Source organism: Trematomus bernacchii, unplaced genomic scaffold, assembly GCF_902827165.1.
Source record: "Trematomus bernacchii unplaced genomic scaffold, fTreBer1.1, whole genome shotgun sequence".
In the NCBI taxonomy this organism is placed as follows: Eukaryota; Metazoa; Chordata; class Actinopteri; order Perciformes; family Nototheniidae; genus Trematomus; species Trematomus bernacchii.
Genome location: NW_022988030.1, coordinates 20,917 through 46,895, shown reverse-complemented (window position 1 = coordinate 46,895; position 25,979 = coordinate 20,917). Strand labels below are relative to the sequence as shown.

At 44.4% G+C, this 25,979-nt stretch overlaps 1 protein-coding gene, 2 long non-coding RNA genes and 9 other non-coding genes across 12 annotated transcripts; 1 reads left to right on the top strand and 11 right to left on the bottom strand.

The window, feature by feature from the left end:
• Positions 1 to 500: 500 nt before the first annotated feature.
• Positions 501 to 3,054, top strand: LOC117472287 (CTP synthase 1-like; the record flags this gene model as incomplete). The annotated part of the gene is given in 6 exon segments (XM_034117451.1): positions 501 to 544; positions 630 to 726; positions 802 to 858; positions 1,138 to 1,234; positions 1,870 to 2,014; positions 2,539 to 3,054. Coding segments are annotated over 3 exon segments (197 nt in total), but the record flags the coding sequence as incomplete, so codon positions are not given.
• Positions 3,055 to 5,813: 2,759 nt separating this feature from the next.
• Positions 5,814 to 9,157, bottom strand: LOC117472288. The gene is made up of 8 exons (XR_004554903.1): positions 8,910 to 9,157; positions 8,674 to 8,733; positions 8,330 to 8,393; positions 7,340 to 7,427; positions 6,749 to 6,813; positions 6,450 to 6,502; positions 6,232 to 6,300; positions 5,814 to 6,064 (listed from the first exon to the last, which is right to left on the bottom strand). It is a non-coding gene; the product is annotated as an uncharacterized LOC117472288 (long non-coding RNA).
• On the bottom strand, positions 6,129 to 6,199 carry LOC117472294. Its single transcript, XR_004554909.1, has one exon. It is a non-coding gene; the product is annotated as a small nucleolar RNA SNORD99 (small nucleolar RNA).
• On the bottom strand, positions 6,574 to 6,711 carry LOC117472299. The gene has a single exon (XR_004554913.1). It is a non-coding gene; the product is annotated as a small nucleolar RNA SNORA16B/SNORA16A family (small nucleolar RNA).
• LOC117472297 lies at positions 7,097 to 7,171 on the bottom strand. The gene has a single exon (XR_004554911.1). It is a non-coding gene; the product is annotated as a small nucleolar RNA SNORD83 (small nucleolar RNA).
• Positions 7,603 to 7,796, bottom strand: LOC117472293. Its single transcript, XR_004554908.1, has one exon. It is a non-coding gene; the product is annotated as a small nucleolar RNA SNORD17 (small nucleolar RNA).
• LOC117472292 lies at positions 8,507 to 8,637 on the bottom strand. The gene has a single exon (XR_004554907.1). It is a non-coding gene; the product is annotated as a small nucleolar RNA SNORA44 (small nucleolar RNA).
• Positions 9,158 to 9,277: 120 nt separating the features above from the next.
• Positions 9,278 to 18,301, bottom strand: LOC117472289. Its single transcript, XR_004554904.1, has 10 exons — positions 18,209 to 18,301; positions 17,565 to 17,629; positions 17,266 to 17,318; positions 16,773 to 16,979; positions 16,508 to 16,596; positions 16,306 to 16,409; positions 13,964 to 14,028; positions 12,527 to 12,579; positions 10,511 to 10,716; positions 9,278 to 9,366 (listed from the first exon to the last, which is right to left on the bottom strand). It is a non-coding gene; the product is annotated as an uncharacterized LOC117472289 (long non-coding RNA).
• LOC117472296 lies at positions 10,416 to 10,490 on the bottom strand. Its single transcript, XR_004554910.1, has one exon. It is a non-coding gene; the product is annotated as a small nucleolar RNA SNORD83 (small nucleolar RNA).
• On the bottom strand, positions 12,651 to 12,789 carry LOC117472291. Its single transcript, XR_004554906.1, has one exon. It is a non-coding gene; the product is annotated as a small nucleolar RNA SNORA16B/SNORA16A family (small nucleolar RNA).
• Positions 16,668 to 16,742, bottom strand: LOC117472290. The gene has a single exon (XR_004554905.1). It is a non-coding gene; the product is annotated as a small nucleolar RNA SNORD83 (small nucleolar RNA).
• LOC117472298 lies at positions 17,390 to 17,527 on the bottom strand. The gene has a single exon (XR_004554912.1). It is a non-coding gene; the product is annotated as a small nucleolar RNA SNORA16B/SNORA16A family (small nucleolar RNA).
• Positions 18,302 to 25,979: the final 7,678 nt, after the last annotated feature.

The following is a 25,979-nucleotide window of genomic DNA, read 5'->3' as shown; positions in this document are numbered from 1 at the left end:
TAGAATCTCCCACCATCCAACTAACAACAACAACAACAACGTCAAGCCTTTGGGCTCTGAAACTACGGGGCGGGCCGAGGACAAATACACATGCGTTCATCGCACGTTAAAATAATTAGTGGCGTTAAAAAAATGTTGCGTTTACTTGACAGCCCTAAAAAAAATATAAATAAAGGTAATAAATAAAGGTAATAAAGGTAATAAAAATAGATATCTCTAAGAGAAGTATTTAAATATACAAGGATCCTTAAAAGCTAAAAAAAAAAAACCTTAGTGTTGCAACCGTTCAATGGTTATTTGTTATATTTTGAACACTAGATGGCGTAGTGGGGCATTTATTAATATGAAGACACTTAAGCTTTTTCCTTAGAATAATAAGCATTTTCAAACTGCTTTATAAATTGGGAAAGAAAAATGTCGACAGTCATTAACACTTTCTCTTATCTTTCATTACTAAGTTAAAAGAACTGCTTTCATGACTTCTTCTGCTTTCTCCTTAGACGCCAACTCCACTGAATTCGACCCCGACACAAAGCATCCTGTGGTGAGTCTGTTGTTAAATTCAGTTGTGATATACGTTTTGTTTTTACCTGGAAAGTGCATTAAATTCAGATGAATGATCCCTGCAGGTGATCGACATGCCCGAACACAACCCGGGTCAGATGGGCGGCACCATGCGGCTCGGGAAGAGACGCACCATCTTCATGACCAACAACAGCGTGCTGCGTGAGAGACACTTTATACTGATACCTAATGTGGTGTTGTTGTTTACCTGCTGCTAACAGCCTCTCTGTGTTCCAGGAAAACTCTACGGAGACGCAGAATATGTGGGACGAGAGGCACAGACACCGCTTTGAGGTGCGCTCACCTGCAGAGTTTAAAAACACTTAGATCCTTAACTGAAGTGACGCTGGAAAGACTCACGTGTGTGTGTGTGTGTGTGTGTGTGTGTGTGTGTGTGTGTGTGTGTGTGTGTGTGTGTGTGTGTGTGTGTGTGTGTGTGTGTGTGTGTGTGTGTGTGTGTGTGTGTGTGTGTGTGTGTGTGTGTGTGGTGTGTGTGTGTGTGTTGTGTGTGTGTGTGTGTGTGTTTGTGTGTGTGTGTGGGTGTGTGTGTGTGTGTGTGTGTGTGTGTTGCAGGTGAATCCGGAGCTGAAGAGCCACTTTGAGGAGAGAGGTTTCCGCTTCGTGGGTCAGGACGTGGAGGGAGAGAGGATGGAGGTCATCGAGCTCGACGGTGAGTAAAGTAGGGCTGCACGATGTTTGACTGAGTGGTGCAGGGTGTAGTTTCTGTGATGTTTGACTGACTGGTGCAGGGTGTAGTTTCTGTGATGTTTGACTGACTGGTGCAGGGTGTAGTTTCTGTGATGTTTGACTGAGTGGTGCAGGGTGTCGTTTCTGTGATGTTTGACTGACTGGTGCAGGGTGTAGTTTCTGTGATGTTTGACTGACTGGTGCAGGGTGTCGTTTCTGTGATGTTTGACTGACTGGTGCAGGGTGTCGTTTCTGTGATGTGACTGGTGCAGGGTGTCGTTTCTGTGATGTTTGACTGACTGACTGGTGCAGGGTGTAGTTTCTGTGATGTTTGACTGAGTGGTGCAGGGTGTCGTTTCTGTGATGTTCCCTGAAGGCAGCATCTCCCTGACTCAATGGGATTTCTGTTTGTGAACAAAACGTTAAATCTCTTCAGCTTGTGTCACAGACCTTATTAAAGGAGAACAACCAAAAACACATTCTAAAAACCATTGACTTCCAGCCTAGGGGACAGGAAGTGGTTAAAGCTTAGTCATTTCAGGGTTTTAGGACTCGACCCGTCACCACTCTGTTTGTGTACTGATGGTGGACTGGACTAAACTGTGTTTCTGTTTTCAGATCATCCGTACTTCGTGGGGGTTCAGTACCACCCAGAGTTCACCTCCCGCCCCATCAAGCCCTCCCCCCCGTACCTGGGGCTGCTGCTGGCTGCCGCCGGGAAGCTGCCGGGGTATTTAGTGAAGGGCTGCCGGCTATCACCACGGTACAATACTATAAATACTACTACTATTGTTGCAGGGGTATTCAGTGAAAGGCAGCCGGCATACTATACATAAATATACTAAAGCATATTTAAGGAAAGGAGGATCCTCTTTGGGAAATTACATTACATTTAGCTGACGCTTTTATCCAAAGCGACTGACAATCACAGGGACATCCTCCCTGGAGTAACTAAGGACTAAGTGCCTTACTCAAGGGCGCACTAGTGGTGGTGTTCCTAGCGGGATTTGAACTCACAACCTTCCGATCTTCAGCCCACCTCACTATCCATTAGACCACCACTATCCCTTAAATATATCACTTCCATTTTTTTCCAAGTTTCCCTTAATTGTGTTCTCCTGAAGCCTCATGGAGAAACATATAACGTATAATATCGTTTCAGTAATCTACTAATGGGCTCTTTTTTTCTGTAAGCTGTAACACATGTTCCAAATGGGTATTTTGTGGATAATGAAACCGTTGTTCTGATCGAAGGTGATCAATACCTGTTGTTTGTGTTTCCTGCAGCGACACGTACAGCGACCGCAGCGGCAGCAGCAGTCCAGACTCAGAGATCTCAGAACTCAAAATGCCTTCACTCTCTAATGAATGACTTTGAGGAACAAAATAAAATGTTTGTGTTTTCAGAAGTGTCTTAATGGACCTCCAGATGGTTTGTGTCTGAATGGACCTACAGATGGTTTGTGTCTTAATGGACCTCCAGATGGTTTGTGTCTTAATGGAGCTACAGATGGTTTGGGGAAACTACATTTTCAGTTTGAACAAACTGAAGCACACTATATCTTCAGTTGGACGGATGACACCAAAGATGGTTTCACGCCTGTTAGTTTTTTGTTTCATATCAACACGTTTTCAAACCTCACATCAACACGTTTTCAAACCTCACCGCTGCCTCCTTCAGTTTGACAGTTTTGCAGCTCGGCACATTGAAGAATGAATGACAATAAAGTGATGAGCGATATTTCTTTACTATGAGGACCTGTGCACCTGATGAAATAAAAAGAACTGAATTATGCACTAACATTTTGTATTTGTGAAATGTCTTAAAGTGGACCTATCATGCTATATTTAAATGATGTATTGTAGGGCCATACCTATATAAGGTATATTTATACGTTTCTGTTTTCAAAATACCAAACAGATCATGCATTTTAGCCATGCCTCATTTCGCTCTATGTGCTGTTTGCTGTCTACGGGTCTGATTCTGCTGACCACGCCCCCCTGCAGGAGAGGTGAGACGTGCTCTGATCAGCTGCTGGGCTGTCAGAAGAGGGGGAGAAAAAGAGATCTCCGTCCTCCGTGTTTTATTATATAGAGTCGTTATTCATTTGTTTTAAAGCTCAATAAATAACAAAGAAGACCTTTGACCGGCACTTTTCTAATTTTGTCCGGAAGATTTAAACTTTAACGGACATCTTGACCGGCGAAAGAAACTGAAACTGAAACTCTGCCGCACGGTCCCCTCGTTCCTTGGAAGAGGCGGAGAGGTGGGTGTTTGTCATCTGCTGGTGGACTAACCGGAGAGAATTACAGTGCTTGCCTCGACGGGGAGGGATTGCATTGCATTAAAGCAGCGGGAGCAAACGCTTGCCTCGGGGAGGGAGAAAGAAAGCCACAGCGGAGAATAAACAGAAGGGTAACCATGGTAACCAAGTCTTCACTGCTTTTGTGGCAGACTACAGCGCCACTTACAGGCCTGGCATATGTACTACAGCGTCTCCAGCGCTTTCGAACGGCAATGGCCGTGGCTGTCTCCTCCTGATTGGTGGAGTTGGCCCAATAGCCGTAGCGCCACCGTCCTGACGTCAGGACAGTGTTCAAATCTGGATCAGTTTTTATCAGATCCGTTGCAGCCCCTTTTTTAGAGATTTGGGTATGGAGGAAAATAGAGAGGGTTGTGTTTTCTGACACTTGGTGAGTTCCCTGGAACACCGGGGACACATATTCATGAAGAAAAGACGTACAAAAGTGCATTTTGCATGATAGGTCCCCTTTAAATTAAACCCTTGGATAGAAGTACAAGCCCTGAAGTTATAAGAGATGCACACGGCTCTAATACAAGGATGGATGTAGAGTTTAAATGTAGTTTGTGGTCAAATACCACATGACTTCTGACCCAAACATTGGTCACTTGTTCCTAGAGATAAATGATAATAAAAATGGAGTAGAAAGGTAGGCCCAATTCCAAACCACACCCTACCCACTCCCGCTCCGTGATGGAGTGAACTGTCTCACACGAGGCTCCTGTCAGATGGAGGGTGTAAAAACAGCGGCAAGCTTTGGGACGAAATCCCCTCTCTCCGGCAGAAACAGGAAATGCCGTAATACGTAACAACGGTTTCAAATCAGCATCTCTGATTAAAAATAACAAAAATAAAACAAAATCTTTTATGGCAGATATTTTTTGTAAACATTTGTTTTAAAATCTGATGTTAGTTTTAGCAAAAGTCTGTAAATATACACAACTTTTACCGGTTTCTAAACTAGACATGAGTAAACGATCCTAAGTTTAAACAAATACGAGGTAAAACCATGAAGTTGTTAACATCTGTATGAACCCACTCCCCCTCCACTCGGTTTGGAACAGCACTTAATGTGGCGGACCCTCCTCGCAAACGGAGGGGTAGTGGGCAGGGGGCGGTTTGGAGTTGAGCGGAGCTCTCAGCTCCTCCTGTTCAGAAACTAGACAAAAGTTAAAGTACAAACCAAGGTTCAAGGTTCAAGGTTCTTTATTGTCAATCTGACATAGCTACAGAGTAATTATGTAGTTGAAAATCTTATGTCACAGGCTTCTCCAACAATGCAACATAATAACATAACATAACAATAAGAGCATGAGCAATACAAAAATAATAAGTTATAAAAATGAAATAAAGTTATGATGTGGAGAAGGTCCTCTCTGCTATATTGTATGGCAGAGTAGGTGCGGTCGGCTAGCATGTTGCGAACCATGTTAAAAGTAAAACGGCAAAAGTAAAAGAAATATGTACAAAATACAAAAATGGGCAAAGTTGGAGAGGAGTTCATAGACGATGCGGCCATCTTCACCGGCGCATCACAAACCACAGACTGCCTGTGTCATGGCGAATACAGTCGCTGCTTTATTTATGTCTGTATAGGCCGTTGTGAGTGTGGACGGTCGGAGCATATACTGCGTTAGCTTAGCCAATCTCCATTTAGAAAACACGCATTTTAAAAGGTGTTTCGCCTGCCGTCTGTCTGCAGACTTGTCAAAGCATTAATTCATGGTTTTTACTAACCGGTATCAGTATGTTGTTACTTCGGCATCATTTTAAAACTTGTATTACAATTAAATCACGATAAAATGTGTTCATTGTGTTGTAGTTGTAGCCCCCTTGCCAGCGATTCTCTCTAGTTTAGCATACTCAGCCCGGTTGTTGGGCCCGGAAAGAACCACGATTTTGGAGGGCCAGAAAAACAGTATCCGTTAGCCGGAACTACCACTAGTGGAAACGCAACAAAAAACCGGGCCGGGTTTGGCACGGCACGCTTAAACCGTGCTACAGTGGAAATGTGCCAGAAGTGACGACTGACTTCAACCCTCTTCAGTTTTCTCCAGACAGCAGACTCTTCAGCTGCTGGGATGCATGTTCCTCAGATGAACTTCTTGAGAGAAAGCTGCTAAACTGGCTCAGGAACGACATGCAGCTCTCACCTTGGCCTTACTGTAAATAGGTTATACCAACTGTTTGCATTAAACGAGTCTCCAAATGTCCTTCACATGTGTAAATGCAAGAATATCAATAAAGGGATTCTCAAAATTGTTCTGTGTAAGATGTTTTATTTCAACAATTGTTAAGAGAGAAAACATTCAGCTGGTCAGTTTGTAAGAGATCCTTGACAGAGAACTCAGACATGAGAAACAGACTGCACTTAAAGAGCACTTTGTCCAGTCGTTACATCCTCCTGTCCTCCTTCACCATCCTCCTGTCCTCCTTCACCATCCTCCTGTCCTCCTTCACCATCCTCCTGTCCTCCTTCACCATCCTCCTGTCCTCCTTCACCGCTGCACCTGAGAATACAAAGAAACTACATTTAGAGAAATTCAAACGCTTGTTCTAAGGTCATTATTTAAGATCTGATCTCAGTCCCATATCCGCGAGTTTCATCCAACAGTCCTCTTGTTTTAAATTCATCATAGATCAGGAATGAAATGATGCAGACAAATGTCCTTCATACCTCAAAGCAGGAACATGGAGCGTATTCAGTCATCTTCTTATTCCTCTCTGCGTCAGCGTTATCCAACACCTGAAGAAAGAGACAGAAATGCATCTGTGATTCAGTCTGAAGGGTCCTTCCCTTAGTGTGGCTCAGTTATCTAAGTTGTCTCAATCAGATCTAATCAGTGAGGGCAAGTTTGTCATCTTTTTATAGTTGAAATATAACTCAGAAAGTACCTGCATGTGACTTCTTCATGTTTCGCCTTTTCATCTTCAATGTTACTAAAGACCTGCAGAAAGATGGAGCACAGCAATTAGCACAGAAGAGATTTTAAACACATAAATCTTATGATTTAGCCCCAAATGTCCTTCCCCTTAATGTTGCTGAAACAGTTAATATTTAAACTGATCAGCGACCGTCGGTGGAAGTCTTCTTCTCGGCATCCAGTTGACCGCTCTAAGCTACAGTAGAGCCTGAACGGCTTCGATAGGAGCCTGATTTATACCATTTAGTCTAGACAGGAATAAAAACATACCTGCTTTCTGTGCAGACATCCATGTTGCAGAGCCCAGGAGGTAGAGCTCCTATTTCAGGTTCAACCTGTAGAAAGACAGATGAGAGTCAGTGCATGCTCTGTGCTGAAAAGGGAATACTCAGAATACTAGAGTGCTTTGTAGCACATTGAGTCAGACGCTTGTTTTGAGTGTGCAAAAAAAGGCAGACATGAGACTTTTGTTTTACACCTATTACTTTGCTACGTAAGATTATTGTATATCACATCTTGATCTTAGCGACCACGCCGTGGTCATCAGAGCCACGCCTGCACACAGACTGTTATTATACACCTGGGCAGGTGAGGTAATTAGAGTCCTCGTTAACAAACAGCCATCAGACTAGGGTGATAGATGAGAGGTCCTCACGGCCCGGAGGCTGCGGCATCTATATGTCATCATGTGGCTCACACACACACATATATTCATGTTGCTCTTGCCATATCTGAAGCTGCTGAAGCCATGATGATAAAGACTTGAAACTCAGGGGAGGTTTTCAAATATTTCAAAATAATGATTTTTGGACTTTATATTAAAAGGTTTAGCATGAGGTTAGCTTGTTAGCTTAGCATTACCTGACATAGTCCTGTTCCTCTTCAGAGGGTTGCTGCCGTAGGGCAGCGGCGTGTAGTGAGCGGTCCGGATGTTCAGCTTATCAAAGTTCTGCAGGAGACAATCAGAGTTTAGAAAGAGCCTCTGCAGGTGAGATCTACCTGTGATCGTTTATTCAGGATCACATGCCTACACCAGAAGCCTACCGACCCCCTCTATAAGCCCCGCCCACCCCCTCTATAAGCCCCGCCCACCCCCTCTATGCTGTTATTGATGAGTCTCAGCTGTGATCAGCGCAGTCAACTCGTCTTCGCGGCGCTCGGGTCGAGTCGTCTCTCCTCGTGGATCCGGGTCGACCCGGCAGAACGCTGAGTCGATGACATCACCACGAGGAGAGGCCCCGCCCCCAGAACGAGAGCGGGGGGGTGACTGCAACAAGATGGCCGCTCAGCGAATGGATAAACAGCTTCATCATTTCACAGATCAAATTATGCACAGACAAAACTCCTTACGCAGCGTCCACACGGCAGCGTGCGTTGAAGCTTGCCGGCGGGCGTGTCTGAAACTCGACCAACAACCAATCGCATTACAAAGCGACTTACAATGACCAATTACAGGGACATTCTCCCTGGAGTAACTGAGGGCTAAGTGCCTTACTCAAGGGCGCACTAGTGGTGGTGTTCCAGGCGGGATTTGAACTCACAACCTTCCGATCTCCAGCCCACCTCACTATCCATTAGACCACCACTATCATTAATCACATGAATCTCCCGCCCCGGACACACAAGCACGCGGCTTGATTGGCTAGAGCTTGTACTGGCATGTGATTTGATTGGCTGACGCTTCCACCGAAGCTTGAAAAGTTGAACTTTTCTCAACTTTTGAAGCGAGCAAAGCGAAGCGTAGGAACCACAATGCAGTTCGGCAAAGCGTGACGTCACCCCATTCAAAGTGAATGGGAAGCTGCGTTGAATCTTCAACGCACGCTGCCGTGTGGACGGGCCGTTGCATACCTCGAAACAGGAACATGGAGCCTCTGCGTCCCAAGGACATCGGATTAGATGGGCAGACTGATGCCTGCAGGAAGAGAACAGCATTCAAATAAAGAACTGTTGCGCAGTACGCGTTTCTACATAATGACGTGAGGATCTGTTGTTGCGCAGTACGCGTTTCTACATCATGACGTGAGGGTCTGTTGGACAGTTGAGTGGCTGCCGATGGCATCAGAGGCCAGAACAGTCAAAGACCGACCTTTTATCTGGCATGCACTTGGAGAACCCTAGAGCTACAGACAAGCCCCGGTCCTTAGGATAGCATGCTGTGAATAAATCATTTTATGCAAGATATTTTAAATTACCTTGAAGTGAGACATCCTCATGAAGTCACGGCAGCATCAGTGCTCAGCCATCATGGTCACCTTAAGAAAGATAAAGAAACTGAGTTTAAATGAAACACCTTTTATTTAAAGTGGCTTGGTTGTTAGCTAAAGTGGCTCAGTTATCTAAGTTGTCTCAATCAGATCATATCAGTGAGGGCAAGTTTGTCATCACTGCCAGAAATACTCAATATTCAAGGTGTAGTTTAAAAACATACCTGCAGGTGATTTAGTCATCTTCTTATTTCATCCATGGTTGCAGAGCCCAGGTGGCAGAGCCCAGGAGGCAGAGCCCAGGAGGCAGAGCCCAGGAGGCAGAGCCCAGGAGGCAGAGCCCAGGAGGCAGAGCCCAGGAGGCAGAGCCCAGGAGGCAGAGCCCAGGAGGCAGAGCCCAGGAGGCAGAGCCCAGGTGGCAGAGCCCAGGTGGCAGAGCCCAGGAGGCAGAGCCCAGGAGGCAGAGCCCAGGAGGCAGAGCCCAGGTGGCAGAGCCCAGGAGGCAGAGCCCAGGAGGCAGAGCCCAGGAGGCAGAGCCCAGGAGGCAGAGCCCCGGAGGCAGAGCCCCGGAGGCAGAGCCCCGGAGGCAGAGACCCGGAGGCAGAGACCCGGAGGCAGAGCCCCGGAGGCAGAGCCCCGGAGGCAGAGCCCCGGAGGCAGAGCCCCTATTTCAGGCTCAACCTGTGGAAAGACAGATGAGAGAGTCAGTGCCTGCTCTGTGCTGAAAAGGGGAATAGTCAGAATACTAGAGTGCTTTGTAGCACATTGAGTCAAACGCTCGTTTTGAGTGTGCAAAAAAAAGGCAGACATAAGGCTTTTGTTTTACACCTATTACTTTGCTACTTAAGATTTTGTATATCACTTGTTAAGTCACGCCGTGGTCATCAGAGCCACGCCTGCACACAGACTGTGTTATTATACACCTGGGCAGGTGAGGTAATTATGGCGCATTTCCACCATGGCGCGGAGCGCGGTTTAAGCGTGCCGTGTCGTGCCCGTTTTTGGTTGCGCTTCCACTAGGCCTAGTTACGGCCCGGCCCACTTTTTCACCTCTTTTCTGGCACGACAAAATTGTGGTTCTATCGGGGCCAACAAACAGGGCTGAGTCGGGCTGAGTATGCTAAATTAGAGAGAGCATCGCTGGCAAGGGGGCTACAACTACAACAAGATGGACATATTTGACCGTGATTTAATTGTAATACACGTTTCAAAATGATGAAGTAACAACATACTGATACCGGTTAGTAACAACCATGAATTAATGCTTTGTCAAGTCTGCAGACAGACGGCAGAGAAAAACCTTTTAAAATGCGTGTTTTCTGAATGGAGATTGGCTAAGCTAACGCAGTATATGCTCCGACCGTCCACACTCACAACAACGGCCTATACAGACATAAATAAAGCAGCGACTGTATTCACCATGACACAGACAGTCTGTGGTTTGTACTTGATTAACTTTTGTCTAGTTTCTGAACAGATATGAGGAGCGGTGAGCTCTGAGTGCTAACAGCTAACGGCTGTGTTGTTTGTCTGGGGTTCTCATTGAAGATGACGTCACGGCTCCGCCTACACTGCGTTACTATAGTTACTACCCCAGTTCCTAAACTGTAATGGAAGCGCAGCATAAAGTGAGCCGGCCCTGTTAAGGCCCAACGCGGCCAAGCAGTACCGAGCGTGGCCGAGGCCGACCGTGTGGTGGAAATGCGCCATTAGAGTCCTCGTTAACGAGCAGCCATCAGACTAGGGTGATAGATGAGAGGTCCTCACGGCCCGGAGGCTGCGGCATCTATATGTCATCATGTGGCTCACACACACACACACACACCTGTGCAGATAGCCTTCCCCCTTGGTGGTGATGACCACGATGTCCTGGTTCATCTCGATGGCGTCCTCGTACCTGAGCACACCAGCCTCTTGTAGGACACCAGCAGTTTCTCCAGGGGGAAGATGACTCCTCAGGTACGTCTCGTCTTTGTTGTGGTCAAACTGCCACTGAGCGTCCAGGACATCGTGCATCGTCACCAGGTGATCCTACACACACATATATATATTGTGAGGGGGGGGCAGTCTATTGTGAGGGGGGGGGGGCAGTATATGAAATACATATAACATTAATGCTTTGTGATGTCAGCAGTGTATTAAATTGCATATAATATTAATGTTGTCACCATTAATATTATTTGAGGGAGGTTACACAGGGTTCTTACACCTTTTCCAAAGTCAAATTCAAGCACTTTTCAAGGTGCATTTTCAAGCATCTTACAGCTGTTGTAAATTACATACACATACTCAAATGATTATTTCCCTACCTCACATTAAATCAGATGTTCTTTATGCTATAAACAACCAAATGTGTGTTTCATAATAGCATTCTACATGAGGATGAAAAATTAAAAATGTTAGAAAAGAAAACTAAGTTTAATATTTCAAAATGAGTGACCCATCTGTACGTAGACTGGGCATCCCATATAACCTGGCTGAGCCAATATAAAACAATCAGCCAAATAACTTTTCAATATATTATTGATTACTATTTTTGAGGTACTTTTAGGTTGGCAGTAAACACAAGTCAGAGGTACATGGTGTACTTTTCCTCCAGTACATGTATTTAATACCTTTAGTTACTTTACAGATGTGGATGAATGATGTGAAATATAATCAAGTGTTAAATCAGACTTTAGTTCCACCTGGAGTAAATTCACAAGCTACCCTGCAGTATACAAAGTCATTCAAACTAGCTGCACCTTTACCAGCTTTGAGAACACTTTCATGATCAATCATTATAAAACATATCATATACAATTATTAGGGATGCTCCGATCGCCAATTTTGGAGCCGATCGCAGGAATCAGTATCGGCCGATACTGATATCGCTCTCTTTTCCTCTCTCCCCCCCTCTCTCTCCTGACAGCCCGTCAGTATCTCCTGCAGCTCACTGATCCAGTAATGAGCGACCCGACAGTGAAGAATAAATATATTTATAACTAGTGTAGCTTGTTCCAGAGGTAGATCAAATAGCCAAGTGTGTTAGGTCTAACTCTTAGTGTGTGTTCTGCTCCGCTCACCGGTCCGTCACAGCGGGTGGAGCTGCAGGATTTCTGCTTCACACACGCTGCATACCGCTATTTTATTGTCATTTTCGGACACTTAAAATACTGCCAGACTAGTGAAGCCATTTTGGCGAGCTTGTTTTGCCGCGCACAGAGAAAAGTGTCATGTATTTTACATGCAACGATAGCCTAATCTAAAACGCTCTACGGCGTACCTTTCGTGTGGTGTGTGGCTCGTCAGCGCAGACTCTCGCATCGTTATTGTTGCACACTTTGCAGGAGGCTCCTCTTGGGCTTGACCCTCGTCTTAGCCATGGCTTGTATTTGTCTTCTGCTAGCCAACGCTCGTTGAAACGGCAACCTCCTGGCATACTGTCATCCATCACTCTCATCAGAATGCCCAGGTCACACACGTAACAAAAACACTTGCCGCGCATTGCGCGGGAAGGCCGGAGCGGAGCTGTTTTATGTAAAAGCGAAGCAATTAAGCGCGCTCCGACTTCTTTATTTTCTTTTAATCTAAAAAGCGAAGTAAAGCATTTACAATTTCAAGCACTTTATCCCAAATTCAAGCACCATTCCCAAAATTCAAGCACTTTTCAAACCTTGAAAACACCTCGTACAATTTCAAGCATTTTCAAGGATTTCCAGCACCCGTACGCACCCTGTTACAGTCTGACGCTGATAATCTCACCCAGCCTCCTCTGTATAGTTATTATATATATATATATATATATATATATATATTAGTTATTGTGATCATAGCCATTGAAATATAACTCAGAAAGTACCTGCATGTGACTTCTTCATGTTTCGCCTTTTCATCTTCAATGTTACTAAAGACCTGCAGAAAGATGGAGCACAGCAATTAGCACAGAAGAGATTTTAAACACATAAATCTTATGATTTAGCCCCAAATGTCCTTCCCCTTAATGTTGCTGAAACAGTTAATATTTAAACTGATCAGCGACCGTCGGTGGAAGTCTTCTTCTCGGCATCCAGTTGACCGCTCTAATGCCCCTTTCACACCAACGCAACTCCGGTTCAAGCTCCGTGCTAGAGCTTTTCTGGTTCAGAACCGGTTCTTCGGTTTAGCGCCGGCTCTTTTCACACCGCTCAGAGCCCGACTGGTGCTGCCGCTGCTGCGTCATGACGTCACAGTTTACGTCGCTGAGTTTCTCCCCAACGCCGGAGCTCACCTCACAACAACGGGCCGGGGACTGCGTTGCTTTTAATCATACGAAGCCAGATTAAATTAAATAACGACTTCTCCAACCTTGTACTTTTCTCCAGAGTGCCGTGGTTCATTGTTTATTAATGTGTTTCAGCGGCATTTACCGACCGCTGCAGTGCTGGCCGGCTGCTCTTCAACGGGAGTGTATTCTCCCGTTAGCTCCGGGTTAGCTCACACGGCTCTAAAGTATTCACTGTCTGACTGTCACACAAGCAGCTGATACATATCCCCAGTTCCCCTTAAGTGAATGTGTGTCAGTCTGAATTGACGCTGTTTGGTGTCAGTCTGAATTGACGCTGTTTGGCATCACAACGCTGTTATGAAAGTTTCTCTGGTATAACATGGGTGATGTTAGCATAGCAACCGAAGCTAAACTGACTACTTGCTAAGCAGTTTTCTACAGGCACTTTTTACCGACGTATTTTTCATTATGATTCTACTTGTGATAGTCGGACATGACAACCTGTGCAGCCCATGTATTGATTCCATCCGATAGCTGCTATAATAACAAACAAAACGTCTGCCTGCTCTCCACAATGATCAATAACAGCGAACGGATGGTCAAAGTAAACAGAATCACACGAAGCCTGGTTAGTGTTGCCTGACTTTATAAAGTGTGTTTTTTTTTAACAAGTGTGTGGTTGCGTTCTAGTCACTTTGCTCAGCACTACTGCTTGTTACAACTTGTATTTTGCCGTACTCGCCTTAAGTGTTAGCTCAGGTTAATCTCGCCCCCCTCCGACGTAAGCGTGACGTATGCGGTTCTTGCTTCTAGACCGACAACTTTTTGGTGCTCGAAACGAACCGGATTCCGGAGCTATGACGCTGCTCCGCTGCGGTGTGAACAGGAAAACCCGGTGCTTTTCAAGCACCAGCACCGAACCGGCCCTGAAACACCGTTGGTGTGAAAGGGGTATAAGCTACAGTAGAGCCTGAACGGCTTCGATAGGAGCCTGATTTATACCATTTAGTCTACACAGGAATAAAAACATACCTGCTTTCTGTGCAGACATCCATGTTGCAGAGCCCAGGAGGTAGAGCTCCTATTTCAGGTTCAACCTGTAGAAAGACAGATGAGAGTCAGTGCATGCTCTGTGCTGAAAAGGGAATACTCAGAATACTAGTGTGCTTTGTAGCACATTGTCACAGTGGCTATGTGCAAAACAAAAAGCCAGATTTTAGAGTATCGTTCCATATTTACTAAACGAGGTTTTTGCTAATACAAATGTATTTGTTAAGTCGAGCCAGTGTGTTCAACTGCCGCAGAAAAACATAATGCAGAAAGCATTTGCAGTACAAGTTGAGCAGTACATTGACACGTGGTTCACATGTGATAGCGTTAAGCTAACCTCAAGCTAAGCAATTATACCCTAGCATCATCATATCTCGAGTTGTTATATTACAAAATAAGGCAGCGCAATGAAATACAACTACATTAACATGACATTATAGCTATTAGCTTAAGCTAACTGAACCACGTGATAACAGTTACTAAGCTACATAAGCTAACGTTAGCTCGTTGGTTTCAGCACGTCAGCCAGAAATTGAAATGAGGGTCAACACTGCAAATATTGTCTCTGAAACTTAAATGAACTGTCAATAAAAGTCTTAAAATCTAAGAGGATAATAGAGTTAAAGATATAATTTAATAAACTGTGTAAACATTATATTGTGTCCTCAGAGAGCATCAGCGCAGCATCAGCTGACTGAGTCGCTCCGAGCTGAGAGATTCTGTAGCAGAGCGACTCCCCCCGAGAGCACGGCAGCGCAGGGGGGGATAACTGTCTGCAGCACCTCAGCCCCTCCCCTCAGTACCTGTAGTCCGTCCCCTCAGCACCTGTAGCCCGTCCCCATAGCACCTGTAGCCCCTCCCCTCAGTACCTGTAGTCCGTCCCCTCAGCACCTGTAGCCCCTCCGCTCAGCATCTATAGCCCCTCCCCTCAGTACCTATAGCCCCTCCGCTCAGCACCTGTAGCCCAAGCCCCCAGGAAGTGCGCCGGACTCTGATGAAAATATTCGTGCTGGCCAAACGGCGGTACTACACTTCCTTTTGGTTGCCAGGCCCGGAAACACTTTTTCCCATTGACTTACATGGGGAAAGAGTGGTCTGTAAATCGTTGGATAATTTTTTTTAAACTAAATAAACTACCCAGTATGAACACTTGTATAGCCCTTATTAAAAACATTCGTTCCTCAAGTTGTAAAATGTGCTAATAACGTTATTCTGAGAGTTATTTCCCTCTGCATTATGAACGCGCATCTAACCCACGGGACCGCGCCGCCCGGCACGTTCATGTTACGTGTTCAGCACTACATGCGTTTATCTTTACCCATGGATGCACAATAAGAACGGACCCATATCGCCTTACTGCCAGCCCACGGAGCTGTAATAATGGATATATTGCACATGTTTGCTGTAATTCATCATTTATAAAATATTATACTACATGGGCTGTATGATTAAATCTTGTACCGTAAATGTTGTATTAAATAAAGTTAATATTACCGACGTAGATTAACGTCCCTGTAGCTTCTTATTGCACTAAGAAGCTTATTGCACTGTGTGTATATATATATATATATATATATATATATATATATATATATATATATATATATATATATATATATATATATAGTGCAATAATTCTTTCATGCTAAATGAAGCTCTGTTGCTTGGATATCACTAGATCCTGTTACAGCGTAATATAAAAGTACATAACGATTGATGTGTAAATTAGCATAATTACTAGCTAACCGCTAGCTGCTAACTGCCGCCTCGTTAATATCAAATCTATCATAACAAACATTACCATGCTGTCATGAACGTGCGGTGCTGTTACGTGTACGCAAATTGACGTGCTTGATGTGAACGAGCATTTTGGGGGGCATGGTTAAAGTTGCGCATGCGCTATGAGCGCACATACGGGTACTTCTCAGGCATGCCGGGTAATCTGTGACGTTTCGCTCTCTCAAAAGTTGGGCCATTTTATCATCATGCGCGAATGAGCAACTCTCATAGGAATGAATGAGGCCCCGCCTCCCACGCTGTATCCAGTTCTTATTATACATCCATGCTGTAGCCCCTCCGCTCAGCACCTGTAGCCCCTCCCCTCAGCACCTGTAGCCCCTCCGCTCAGCACCTGTAGCCCCTCCCCTCAGCACCTGTAGCCCCTCCGCACCTGTAGCCCCTCCGCTCAGCACCTGTAGCCCCTCCGCTCAGCACCTGTAGCCCCTCCCCTCAGTACCTATAGCCCCTCCGCTCAGCACCTGTAGCCCCTCCCCTCAGCACCTGTAGCCCCTCCGCTCAGCACCTGTAGCCCCTCCCCTCAGTACCTGTAGTCCGTGTATCCGTCCTTCCAGGCGGTGCGCGTGCTGCCGTTGGCTTTCCCGTGTTTGTCGAGCAGTCCTTTCTGGATCATCATCTTCTTCTGACTCGCCTGATCAGGGAAAGAATAACTTTATTAACACAGAACTTAATTAACATCAACACAGAACTTTAACACCACAGAACAGGTAAAGAGGAAACAGATCGTACCTTGGGGCCCAGCCCCCACTTTCGGGGGTAGGTGTCTCTCCATGATGACCCTCTTGATCTTAGCGACCACGTGGTCATCAGAGCCACGCCTGCACACAGACAGTGTTATTATTATTATACACCTGGGCAGGTGAGGTAATTAGAGTCCTCGTTAACGAGCAGCCATCAGACTAGGGTGATAGATGAGAGGTCCTCACGGCCCGGAGGCTGCGGCATCTATATGTCATCATGTGGCTCACACACACAGACAGACAGAGACACACACCTGTGCAGATAGCCTTCCCCCCTTGGTGGTGATGACCACGATGTCCTGGTTCATCTCGATGGCGTCCTCGTACCTGAGCACACCAGCCTCTTGTAGGACACCAGCAGTTTCTCCAGGGGGAAGATGACTCCTCAGGTACGTCTCATCTTTGTTGTGGTCAAACTGCCACTGAGCGTCCAGGACATCGTGCATCGTCACCAGGTGATCCTACACACATATATATTGTGAGGGGGGGCAGTATATTGTGAGGGAGGGAGGGGGGGGGGGGGCAGTATATGAAATACATATAACATTAATGCTTTGTGATGTCAGCAGTGTCTGCAGTATATTAAATTGCATATAATATCAATGTTGTCACCATTAATATTATTTGAGGGAGGTTACAGTCTGACGCTGATAATCTCACCCAGCCTCCTCTGTATAGTTATTATATATATATATATATATAATAGTTATTGTGATCATAGCCATTGAAATATAACTCAGAAAGTACCTGCATGTGACTTCTTCATGTTTTGCCTTTTCATCTTCAATGTTACTAAAGACCTGCAGAAAGATGGAGCACAGCAATTAGCACAGAAGAGATTTTAAACACATAAAGCTTATGATTTAGCCCCAAATGTCCTTCCCCTTAATGTTGCTGAAACAGTTAATATTTAAACTGATCAGCGACCGTCGGTGGAAGTCTTCTTCTCGGCATCCAGTTGACCGCTCTAAGCTACAGTAGAGCCTGAACGGCTTCGATAGGAGCCTGATTTATACCATTTAGTCTACACAGGAATAAAAACATACCTGCTTTCTGTGCAGACATCCATGTTGCAGAGCCCAGGAGGTAGAGCTCCTATTTCAGGTTCAACCTGTAGAAAGACAGATGAGAGTCAGTGCATGCTCTGTGCTGAAAAGGGAATACTCAGAATACTAGTGTGCTTTGTAGCACATTGTCACAGTGGCTATGTGCAAAACAAAAAGCCAGATTTAAGAGTATCGCTCCATATTTACTAAACGAGGTTTTTGCAAATACAAATGCATTTGTTAAGTCGAGCCAGTGTGTTCAACTGCCGCAGAAAAACATAATGCAGAAAGTATTTGCAGTACAAGTTGAGCAGTACATTGACACGTGGTTCACATGTGATAGCGTTAAGCTAACCTCAAGCTAAGCAATTATACCCTAGCATCATCATATCTCGAGTTGTTATATTACAAAATAAGGCAGCGCAATGAAATACAACTACATTAACATGACATTATAGCTATTAGCTTAAGCTAACTGAACCACGTGATAACAGTTACTAAGCTACATAAGCTAACGTTAGCTCGTTGGTTTCAGCACGTCAGCCAGAAATTGAAATGATAAAATACTTATTTTCAGTTCACTATAAGCTAAATATAGCAACTACACACTTTTGTGACATTAAATAAGAATATGTGTATCTTACCGGAGGATATGCTCTTCTTTCTCCTTCGGAAGGCTTGAAGCAGACAGACACTGAAGGGAGGGTCTGACTCCTGTCTGGTGGCGACTGGCGAGCCGTGAGCTTTATACCTAGGCCCTCTGACCCCCACCCCTTCCCTCGGAAAAGAAAAAAAAAAGAGTTATTACGTCACAGCGTATACTTTTAGCGGATACTTCAAAACAACGGCCCGGGGTGCAAAACACATCAATGACAGCGACCCTCTACCACACAAAACAACACCTCTAAATAACCCAATTTGTGTTCTTTGAAATTGAAAAGGATATTGCATTGTGTTTGTTACTTTCGTTGCAGTTGTATGTCTTAAGTGTAATTTGGCATGCTTTTATTTTGAAGGCGAGTTGACGCTGTTGACAGGAAGTTGTTGTTGCTATGGAAACAAGAAAAGTTTCACAGCGGGCGGAACTTGTGATAAAGTCCACGATAATAAAACCCACCCATTTAGAGGGAAGATATGATTGGTCAATTTTACTGTCATTTGACATTACTCTCTCGTTCAGTTCAGCGCCAGAGCCGTATAATAGAATGGCGCTGGAGAGCGCCATTCTATTATACGGTGTAGGTACCATATGTGTTTGGCCTACCAGATGTGTTCGGGGTCCGTTACGCTTACCAATGACGTCACGCATTGGCTGTACGGTAACTCAAGAGGACATTTTACACGGTCAAATTCCGAATGTATTGAAACTCCAGACTCAACGTAAGAGCTTGAGCCTCTTCGGGGGGTGCTAACATTTAAACATACACTTCATTCTTTACTTTGTCCGTTATTATATGTAGAAGATATTACTTTTTTCCCCGTTTTTTTTTCAAATTGAATTTATTGAAATCTCCAATATCAACGTAAGAGCTTGTGCCTCTTCGGGGGGTGCTAACACTTAACCATAAACGTTATCGTTTACTTTCTCCGTCTTTATATGAAGATATTACTTTTCTCCGTTAATCTCTGTCACGTTGTTTCCAAAGCAACAACAACTTCCTGTCAACTGCGCTAACTCTCCTTCAAAATAAAAGCATGTCCATATTACACTTAAAGCTCCCATGTCATGCTTTTCCGGTTATTACCCGTCCCCTTGTGTGTTATGAAGGTTTTTATGCATGTAAACGGTGTGCAGAGTCAAAACCCTCAAAGTACACCCTGTAGCGAGTAAAACTCTAACACAGAAAATACCTCCCCAAAACGCCTCGTTGGAGATACGTCACTGCCCATTTGAGTCTTCCATTTAGTTCCGGGTACCGCCTGATGTCATGCGGTACCCGGAACGAAATGGACCAATCCCGAAGAGCTATGGCCACACCAGCAGCGGCGTGTTCCTCCTCCAGAGGTTCGAAGAACCGGCATTTCACAGACGAAAGCTTCCAAAACATTGCCCAGTTTGAGGCCGGATATGCACAGCTTGTTTGGACCGTTTGGAGCAGGGGAAGATTTGGGTATACAACCTGTAAGTTTGCATTGTTATTTGTGTATTTATCAAACAAGACTGTTTAAATGTGTAAACTGTGTTGGACTGCTAAGCCATTGACACAGTGCTAACTGTGCTAACTAAGTTGCTAGAGTTTCCATATATCAACTCTAATATCAGCAGATGGCCTTGCATACATGTATCTCATAGCAGGAGAATGTCTGCATTCACACACAAAATACCTATTGACAGTATACTCCGGGTGATTTGCCGGTCAGTCGCGAAACGTAATTACATTATAGCTGGCGTAGCGATCTAACACACGGAGCTAGAGCTAGTTTTGGTCAGAAAAACATTTTTGTGATGCTACGTTGCTAGCGTTTAAATATATCAACTACAATGTCAGCAGATGGCCTTACATGTTTGTCATGGCAGGAGAATGTCTGCAGTCACACACACGGAATACTCATACAGTATACTGTACTGTGATTTACCGTACATTGTGACCGTACATATACTGCATGTAGCTAACGAGGCTAGCTGTATGCTAGCGCAAAACAATGTATTCATGCAAGTTACATTGTATGACCGAACGTAGCAGAATACCCGTATACGATTGCAATTATAAACACGTTATTGCTAGCCTAATATGAACCACTAGCTTTTGTTCATAGTAGTTTTATTACACTGCATTATAGTTGCCTTTCCTCCAAGCTAACGTTCATATCGTGTTAGCTACCAAGGTAAACAAAGCTAGGTTAGCATATTAGCAGGCAAGCTGTTCATTACACAACTACTACTAACGAATCTAAAACAACTAAGTTTCTCTAATATTTTGTGATTTGCATTTGATTTCGTCCAGCCAGATCCTGGCGGACAATCCATGACGGGGAAGGGATTCTACTACTACTGAGGGTGCTAAAAGGCACCGCACCGACTGTGCGCAGGCAAGATGCGAGGAGGAGGAATGGATGATATACCGTGTATATATGTATATTTATGTTCATTTTGTACATTTCTAAAAATAAAGTTTAATGGAAATACTTAGTAGGCCTATCCTTTCTTCCCTGAATTCATATATAGCAAACCATGATTTGATTTCTCATCAAACAGTAGTAGTTTATAACGGGTAAAAATAACTTACTCTTTGTTATGAGAGTAGCTCGTAGGCCACAACGGAAAGACAAGGAGACATACACGAGTTTACAAAACCACGGCACATTTATTGTGGTAAATGCAGAGACAGGTGGTCGAGGGGAGAGGGTCGCTCAGTTCGTCCTTCTGCAGCCGCTTTGGAGAGAGACTCCGGGCCGCTGGGATTAATAGCACCGGCTACGGAGGTGTCCGTGATCGCGCTGATTACCCTCTTCAGCTCCACCCCACCGTAAGACAAAGGCCCTGAGGCCGTCACACTCTTCTATAACAACAGTTAAAAATATATATGTATATAAAATATACCGCTGTACCGACGCCATGATAAGACTGATGTTACGCTGAGAGCAGCCGGGAAAAGCACTGACATGGGCGCAGCCTCTCTGGTGGTTGACTAATCAGAACGAGTGGCCGAGCTGACCAATCGGAGCACACTAGGCTCACAGGGAGGGGGGGGCAAGAGCTCCAACGAGTCGTTTAGTGGAGAAAGTGAATACTGCTGAATACACATGCTTGACAGAGATGCTGTATGCGAAACCAATGTGAGTTTGGAAAATTGCACAGTATAAATCTATTTTAGTATACCTCAACAATGTAATTATGATCAGTGGAAATGGCCATGACATGGGCCCTTTAAGACATATACAACTGCAACGAAAAGTAACAAACACAATGCGATATCCTTTTCAATTTCAAAGAACACAAATTGGATACATTAACAAATAACTATAAAACAACAATACTGTAGAATAACAAAATGAATGCCGTGAATACACCGAAATACACGTGTTGAAGCGGTTCGCTGCTGATTACTACGATTACCGTACAGCCAATCACAATGGGTGACGTCATTGGTAAGCGACGGACCCCGAACACATATGGTAGGGCGAACACATATGGTACTGACAACGGCTCTCCCTTTCCGGGGGACCTTATTTCGAAAAAAGTATGTAGTCAATGGAGAGAGAAAGATTATCTTTCGATCCCGATTGAATTGTGTCACGAATTACACATATGATGTTTGTCAATTTAAAAGATAATTTTGCAAGTCAAAAAAATATAAATGTGTGGTAAAAATGTGAAATGTGAAATGGTCAGAGGTGGGGACTCGAGTCACATGACTTGGAGTCAGACTCGAGTCGCATATTTTTTGACTTGAGACTTGCTTGACTAACATTGATAAAAGACTTGACTTGACTTTGACTTGGTATTCATGACTTGAGACTTGACTTAAGCTTGAGACAGATGACTTGAAAGGACTTGTCTGTTTAAAATGAAATATTTGCGTTTGTTTTTGTAGTGAGATATTACGTTTAGTTTTTTCGAAAAACGTGATTGGGTGATAATAGCGCCATGCGCGCAAACCTGGCAACCCACTAGACGGCAGGAGTGTCAGTTAACATGGCAGCGGCTAGCGTTACTCAAGTTTGGATTCAAGGATTATGTTGTCGATGACGCTAATAAGAAGAGAACAGCGGTATGCAGGGTCTGCAGCATAAAGATCAGTGACACGACCACCACAACATCCAACTTCATTCGTCACTACAAAAAAACCCACAGAGAAAGGTGTGTGAATGTGTTGTGTTAGCTAGAAAGCTAACGTTAAGTTTAAGCTACATTAGACTTGGTTTCAAATCGATTAAGCATTGCAAAGAGAAGACAAAACGGTAAATGAACTCTAGAACCGCCAAGGGATTCATTTGTACTAACCCTGATACTGACGGGCTGTCAGGAGCCCCCTCCTGACAGCCCGTCAGTAGAGGGCCCTGACGGCTCGCCACTGGTCCTGTCCGTTTATATAGAATATAATCTGATGAATGTAAAACAATGAAGCTCAACAGATAGTGTCAAACAGGTTAAAGCTAAACTAACAACCAATCACATGACGGTGTTTTCCTCCTCAGAACATCGACTCAGCCAATCTGGAGCCAGTGAAATACCACGATGCTGGGCTGTACACAGGGGGTGTTTCTCAATGTCAAGGACGCTTGCTTGGTAGCAAATGTCTTCCGAGTCACTTGCTTCAGAAGCGAGGCAAGAATCCTTCCTAGCCTCGGAAAACGAAGAATTGTGGAACAGGCTAACAGGCTAACAGGCTAATAGGCTAACAGGTGTGCAGGTGTGCGTCATATGCGAGGCCCCGCCTTAAATGGAGCGCGATTTCCGACGGGACTCGATTACGTAGTATGCTTGAAATAGTGGCTCTGGAGCAGCCTTCCTCGACATTGAGAAACACCCAGGGGCTGCTTCTCACTTCTCTGCTCTTCGCTCCTCTGTATCACCGGAAGTTGATTTGTCTGCGCCATCTTGAGTAGCGTCCCATAAGGCGCGTTCACACCGGAGTACTTTGGAGTACTTTTCCCACAATAGTTAATCAGAACTACGATATATTTGCGTTCACACCAAAAAGCGCCAGGAACTAAAGTAGCTCAAATTAGTTCGTCCGACCCGCTTTTCAGTCCCTGCTAGAGAGCAGGGACTGTTGTGGGAGAAAATAGTTCATACGTCTGATTGGCTGTGCGGAATGCAAACCACGGCCGTTTGACTCTGAATTTTTTTTTTTAAGCGGCCATTGTATTTGCTCGCTTTGGGCAGCGCACCCGAAGAGATTACTTTTGTGAAAGCAGTTATTATAGCAACACTAAATAAATCATCGGAGCGGTGGAGTGTTGAGGATGTGTCTGCGCTTCTGGCGATTTACTCGGAGGACGCGAAGTGCCGCATTCAGAAGCTTCTACTGAATGCAGTTTCCGTGGCTCAGCAAAGTTAGCAGACCTGGCAAAGTCATGTCGGGACGACTACCAAGGTAAAATAAAATACATGCACTGCACTGTTTTAATCTGCACAATACTGGTCTTAGAAGTACTTTTATTTGCTCAGTAGATCGAGCTAGAACTTGCTATAATAGGTTCAAGCTGGCTAACAACATCTAGCTAGCTAGCTAGCTATTCTCAGCCGTCCCCGCTATGAACACGTTTTGACTTGTGAATAAGTGTGCAATGTTCTGTAATTTGCTTCACTAACTCATGGCACTAATCGTGTGTTTCAGGCGAGGTGTTTCTCTCAGGATTAGAAACTAGTTTTCCCCTCCGGGATAAAACGATAATATAACGTTAGCAATTAGCATGCTAGCTGGACATAATGCTACCTCTAACAATACGTTGTAGTTGCTATAATTTCAAGTCATTTGCAACATTCATTCTACATGTTAATGGTAAAAGCTTAAACAGTTGATTACCTGCATGCCACAAAGACTGATGTTCTAATATTTTTGCACATTTAAGTAGAAATGTAATTGAAATTCTATTTATTTTTCCTTTTTTTTATTGATTGTTATAATTGTACTCAGCCATGTTATGTTAGATGTCAATCCACTTACACTGTAACTACTCTGGCCTTGAAAGAAGGTTACGCATCTAACTGATGTCCACTAATCCCTATAAAACAAAGTTCAAGCATACATTAAGCACAAAACAATAAATAAGGGCACTTTGATATTTATTCTTTATTTGATATTATTTGATCCTATCTTATCTTCTACTTTACACCTGCATTTTGTACACTGTCCCTGCCTGCACCATGTCCAATGTTGGACAATGTTGTCTCGTTGTTGCGATTAAACTGATCTTGTATCTTGCATATTTCACCTTAGGAAAGCGGGCACGCGATGACAGCTTCCTTGACACCATCATGGCGATGGACTGCCGTGCCATGGTCAGCAAGGAGAATGAGGACCTGCGTGCCAAGGAGATGCACGACGAACGGCTGCTGCGTTCACACAAGGCCCAGGAATCGGACGACCAGCCGCTCATGGTGCCAGGTGGAGCAACAAAATACCTTTCAGGCTGGGCTTCTGGCAGTGCTAAGCGAGCTGATTAAATCCAACAGGCTTTCAATACAAAAATTAAGAAAAACTTGTCGTCGTTGATAAAATGACTTGTTGGGAGGCGTGTGGTGCAGTGGTCTGGTGCGTTGGTGTTCGGATCAGGGGAGCACAGGTTCAAACCCCACTGCAGTCAGGATGTCGTTGTGTCCCTGGGCAAGACACTTCACCCCAAATTGCCTACACCTGGGACAGTTACTTTTGTATTATTGTGATAATATATAATTGCCACTGTTATTAATACTGACACCTAATTTTGCACTAAGGTGTGTCTGCTGCTGAGCCTACCTATTGTTATTATATATATATATACATTGCCACTGTTATTATATTGTTTTGATACTACTGACACTTATTGATCTGCTGCTGATAAATAAAAGAGAACCTACATGCACGGCACTAGCATCATGATTGTCTTTGTTTAAACCAGCAGCAGTGCAGCGGTACACAGACTAACCTGTGTGTGTGTAACGTAGTTCTTCAGGTGTGTATGCTTAACATGTATGTATTTATCACAGTAAAGATGGTATACAAAAGCTTTTTAAAGAGCTTTCAACCTCATCCCATTGTCTTTAACACACATTTAACATAATAATATACTCATATTAATATACAAATATACAGTATGAGTACTGTTTTGATACTGACATTTCATCTTTGCACTAAGGTGTGTCTGCACTATTGTAATTGTGTCTGTTGACTGTGGTAAATAAAAGAGAGAACCAAATGCACTGTACAAAAGATCAGCTTTATTGTCAATTTACAATTTCCATGCTGTTCAGATGCCTCATAAGGGCTGTTCAGATGCCTCATAAGGGCTGTGCGCGTGTCTTGCCCCGCGGCGATTTTTTTAGGTTGCGTCTCCCCAACGTTGCTTCCAGGCGAATACAGAGGAGTTGAAAAGATCCACTTTGATCCACTGCACATTGGTGTACGTTGGCACCACCTTCTCCCACCAGGCCGAGGTTCTATTGTTCACCCAGAGAGAGCGCGGGACACGACGCGTTCCCTAGTATTCGCATATCTGGAATACATACAAAGACACAAATTAGCCCTACATAACTCCATAAATCCTACATTAGATAGTATTAATGTAATTTAATGAACGTACCATTGCTGTTCTTTGGGCGTGATAACGGTCATCATGCTCAGCTGTCCTACGGCGAAACATGTCCATAGCGTGTGCTTTTTGTGGTCCAATCCTTTTGTTAAGGCTTCTTAACCGCCTTCGCCTCCGACTCAGCATTTCTATTGCATTTGAATGGTCGATCTGTATTTTTATTTGTGGCTGAGTTAT